Here is a 5,237-nt window from a genome sequence, read left to right on the forward strand (position 1 = left end):
CTTATCTATGGAGTCAGTTGGTCACGATGGTCAAAAAACCCAATTTAGAGGTCAAACGGGCTTGAGAGCAGGTAAATCCCCCTATTTTGTTAAATTTCATGTGCTATAGACAATGAGATTTTTGGTGATCCAAAATTTCGACGTCATTTTTGTCGAAAGTTTGCATTGACGTTTGTTAAGACCTTATCTATAGATCTAGTTGGTCACCACGGTTAAAACAATCCATTTTAGAGGTCAAACGAGTCCAAAAGAAGGTAAAATCCTTCCATATTTTTAATTTTCGTGTGCTGAGTCCTTCATCTTTCTTGATGATCCAGAATTCCGTAGTGATTTTTGTCAAAAATTTACAAGAATATCCGTTAAGACCTTATATGGAACTAGTTTGTCACCATGTCCAGAATTCTGATGTCTTTTTGTCAAAATTTTACATGTATGTCTGTGAAGACCTTATTTATAGAGTCAATTGGTCACCAAGGCCAAAACGGTTCATTTCAAAGATCAAACGGGCCCAGAACAGGTAAACTCCTTATTTTTTCTGATTTTCGTGTGTTTTATTCAATGAAATTTTTTGTAATTCGAAATTTCGACGTGATTTTTGTCAAAAATTTACATGGAAGTCAGTTAAGACCTTATTTATTGATCAAGTTGGTAACCACAACCGAAACGACACATTTTATGGGTCAAACGAGCTACATAGCATGTAAAAAATCCTCCCCCATTTTGTCAATTTTCGTATGCTATAATCTACCATCTATTTTAGTGATCCAGAATTCTGTTGTAATTTTTATCAAAAATTTACATGAACTTTCGTTAAGACCTTATCCACTGCCAAAACGGCCCATATTAGAGACCAAACGAGCACAGAGCAGGTAAACCCTCCATTTTGCCATTTTTCGTGTGTTATAGTCCATCATCTTTTCTGGTGATCCAGAATTTCGATGTCTTTTTTGCCAAAAATTTACATGTATGTCCGTTAAGACCTTAGCCACAGAACCCGTTGGTTACCACGGTCAAATGGCCCATTTACAAGGTCAAACGGGCCCAGAGCAGGTAAACCTCCCATTTTACTAATTTTCGTATGCTTTAGTCTATGAGCCTTAGAGTAGGTAAACCCTCCATTTTGCTAATTTTTGTATGCTATAGTCAGTTGGTCAACACGGTCAAAACAACCTATTTTAGAGGTCAAACGAGCCTTAGAGTAGGTAAACTCCCTATTTTGCCAATTTTTGTGCGCTAAAGTCCACCATCTTTTTTTGGTGATCTTAAATTTTGACATCTTTTTTGCCAAAAATTTACCTGTATGTTTGTTAAGGCGTGAGCCTTGGAGGCGGTTGATCACCATTTTAGAGGTCAAATGACCTAGAGCAATTAAGCCCTTCCCCCCACCCCACCCATCCACACACATTTTTTGTCAATTTTTATATGCTATAGTCCACCATCTTTTTTGGCGATCCTTAATTCCGACGTGATTTTTTCAAAATTTACATGGACATCAGTTAAGACCATATCTATGGAGTCAGTTGATCACCGTTGACAAAATGGATCATTTTAGAGGTCAAACGAACCCCAGAGCGGGTAAACTTCCTATTTTTCTGATTTTTATGTGATATAGTCCATGTGATTTTTGGTGATCGGAATTCGATGTGACTTTTGTCAAAAACTTCCATGGACGTCCGTTAAGACATTATTTATTGAGTCAAGTTGTCACTATTGCCAAAACGGTCCATTTTAGAGGTCAAACGAGTCCTGGAGCAGGTAAACCTCCAATTTTACCACTTTTCGTGTGTTATAGTCCATCTTTTTTGGTGATCTGGAATTCCGACGTGATTTTTGCTGAAAATTTAGATGAAAATTAAGACCTTATCTATAAAGTCAGTTGGTCACCACGGCTAAAACGACCTATATTAGAGGTCAAACGAGCCCTGAAGCAGGTAAACCTCCAATTTTGCCAATTTTCGTGTTCTATAGTCTACTATCTTTTTTGGTGATCCAGAATTTTGACGTCTTCTTTTGCAAAAAATTTACATGTATGTTCGGTAAGTCCTTAGGTATGGAGTCATTTGGTCACCACGGCCAAAACTGCCCATTTACAAGGTCAAACAAGCGCCAGAGTTGGTAAACTCTCTATTTTGCTGATTTTCATGTGCTATAATCCATGAGATTTTTGGTGATTCGAAATTTCGACATGATTTTTGCCAAAAATTTAAATGGCCATCCGTTAAATCATTATCTATGGAGCTAGTTGGTCACCACGGGCGAAAAATATATTCAACTATACAATATAGTTTACCAGAAATTATAGAGAATTTATATTGATTATACAATATAACTTACCTATACATGGGTCATACACTGATTGTGCATTATGACACACTCAATGAATCAAAAAGTTGGATAGCTTAACTACATAAGAAGTATAAACTAACTATTCTATTTCGATTTACTCAAAATCACCTCTAAACAATCTCAAAATTTTGATATGAAGTCCTCTCAATATTCTAAGTCTTTTGATATAATTTTCTTAAAATGATGTTCATTTTGTGATACGTGAAATTTTAAAGAAGAAGAAGAAAGAGGAGAAGATAAAGATAAAAAAGAAAAAAGTAACAAAAGAATAATGTTACTCTATTTGTTTTAATTTATATGGCACTAATGAAATTAGGAGAGACAATCACATTTTGTATAATTTTTAAATATTATAAACTCTTAGTCATTGTGGTTTATTGTACACTTTAAAATAATTTCAAATTATATATGTGATCCATTCCATTTTAATTTAATTATGTGATACATGTTAAATTTTGAAAATCAATCAAAATTATATATATATATATATATATATATATATATATATACACACACACACATCATACTCCTAACGTTGTTAATTATTTTGATTTATAGTACTTCTAACGTAATTTTTAAATAACATATGTTATTCACTCTGTCTCAATTTATACGATATATATAAAACTTCGAAAGTTCATCAATCTTTTAGTATCTTAAATAGTTATTTATCGTAATTTATTTTTTCGTAATCTTTAAATACATAACATACTAAAAAAGGTAAGATAAATGAATAAAGTATTGAATATAAATAGAAAAAATTGAAGTAAAAAGGATAAATCAGTCAATTGAACTAACTTTTAAATTCCTCAGATTCTTATAATACATACCATGCTAAAAAAACATAAAACAAAACAAATAAATTGAAATGGAAAAATACTAAGTAAAGAGAGGATACTATAGGAGAAAAGCAAATCAATCAATTGACCTGACCCTATATATATAAAATATATAAAGTAAAAAGTAAAGTAATATTATTAGTAATACTAGGAAAACATTGGCATGTGACCATAGTCCCAATGGTTCACATGCAAAGTTTAGTTTTTTTGTTTGCTAGCTTTCACCAGTATTACTCACTCATTTCATTCTATATATAACAAACATCACTCTTTGTACCAACATCTTTGCCCTATCTATCACCTTTTCACACTGTAAAAAAAAAAAAAAAGGTATGTGTGTGGGGTGGGGTTTGGGGGAGAGTTGTGGTCTTTCTCCTCTAACATATCAATTTTTTCTTTTCATTGACATACTTTTCTCATATTTCATCTAAAAAAAGCTTTCGCTATGGGTGAAATTCTGAAAAAAAATCGTATCAATCTTTCGTATACAATCTATTAATAATGGACATAATGTTTTATACTAGTAGTGTATTATATGTTAAATCGTGAATATAATTTCACTTTTTGTAGTTGATTCTTGTTCTTATTGTTAATTTGTTTATAAGTGAATACGTACATATGCTACCTGGAATATTTCATATACGTGACGTGGTTACAAATTATACATGTAAGAGTCTTTACGCTGTCAATGTATATAACTTAAATTCATTTTTGCTTTTGCCATATTATACTAGCAAAACATGGCATGGCCACATTAGACCCCTCTTTGTTCACGTGACAAGTTTTAGGTTTTTGTTTTCTTTCTCCACCATTCAATACAAGTCATTTTTTTCTATATAACATCATCAATCTTTGCACCAAATTCTTTACCCTATCATAATTTCCTCCCAACAACCAAAAAAATATACAAATGGAGTCTTCAAATACCAAAACAACAACTCTTTTTTTCATCTCCATGTTACTTATTTCTTCATCATTCACTCCTATTCTTGGTTGTGGCCATTGCAAAAAACACAAGAAAAAGCCCATTATAATTAGTCCACCACCACCAATAGAGGTACCTACTACTTCTTGTCCAATTGATACTATTAAGCTTGGGGCTTGTGTGGATCTTCTTGGTGGGCTTGTTCATATTGGGCTTGGTAATCCTGTTGTTAATGAATGTTGTCCAATTATTGAAGGGCTTGTGGAAATTGAAGCTGCTGTTTGTCTTTGTACAACTCTTAAGCTTAAGCTTTTGAATCTTAACCTTTATGTCCCATTGGCACTTCAATTGCTTCTTACTTGCGGAAAGACTCCACCTCCTGGTTACACTTGCTCTTTGTAGTTTTTTTTTTTAGTTAAGTATGCAATTTCTTGTACTACTTTTGAGGTAGAAATAGCGTTTATTAGCCACTTTTCGATCTTGTTTTTTTTTTTTTGGCTAGAGTAGACAATGTTATAAAGCTATGTGTAGATTTTGAGTTAAGGATGCAATTTCTTGTACCACTTTTAAGGTAGACATAGTGTTATTTGGCAACTTTTCGGTAATGCCTTTGAGAAATAGTCATCATCGTAAAGCTTTTAATTTGTAGACTTTGAGTTAAGTATGCAATTTCTTGTACTACTTTTGAGATAGAAATAGCGATTACTAGCCACTTCTCGGTCTTGTACTTTTGGAAGAATAGTCAATGTTATAAAGCTATGAGTAAATTTTGAGTTAAGGATGCAATTTCTTGTACCACTTTTAAGCTAGACATAGTATTATTTGGCAACTTTTCGGTAATGTCTTTGAAAATTAATTATTATCGTAAAGCTTTTAATTTGTTGACTTTGAATTAAGTATGCAATTTCTTGTACTACTTTTGAGGTAGAAATAATGTTTACTAAGCCACTTTTCGATCTTGTATTTTTTTTAAGAGTAGTCAATGTTATAAAGTTATGCGTAGATTTTGAGTTAAGGATGCAATTTCTTGTACCACTTTTAAGGTAGACATAGTGTTATTCGGTAACTCTTCTGAGAAAAATAGTTATTATCGTAAAGCTTTTAATTTGTAGAGTTTTGAGTTAAGT

The 5,237-nt window shown here is 32.4% G+C and overlaps 1 protein-coding gene across 1 annotated transcript; it reads left to right on the forward strand.

Moving 5' to 3' along the window:
• Nucleotides 1–4,095: 4,095 nt before the first annotated feature.
• LOC101265937 (36.4 kDa proline-rich protein-like) lies at nt 4,096–4,512 on the forward strand. Its single transcript, XM_004242708.5, has one exon. The coding sequence runs from the start codon at nt 4,096–4,098 to the stop codon at nt 4,510–4,512; it is 417 nt and encodes a 138-aa protein (XP_004242756.1).
• Nucleotides 4,513–5,237: the final 725 nt, after the last annotated feature.

The sequence above is a fragment of the Solanum lycopersicum genome, chromosome 7, assembly GCF_036512215.1.
Source record: "Solanum lycopersicum chromosome 7, SLM_r2.1".
NCBI classification, from domain to species: Eukaryota; Viridiplantae; Streptophyta; class Magnoliopsida; order Solanales; family Solanaceae; genus Solanum; species Solanum lycopersicum.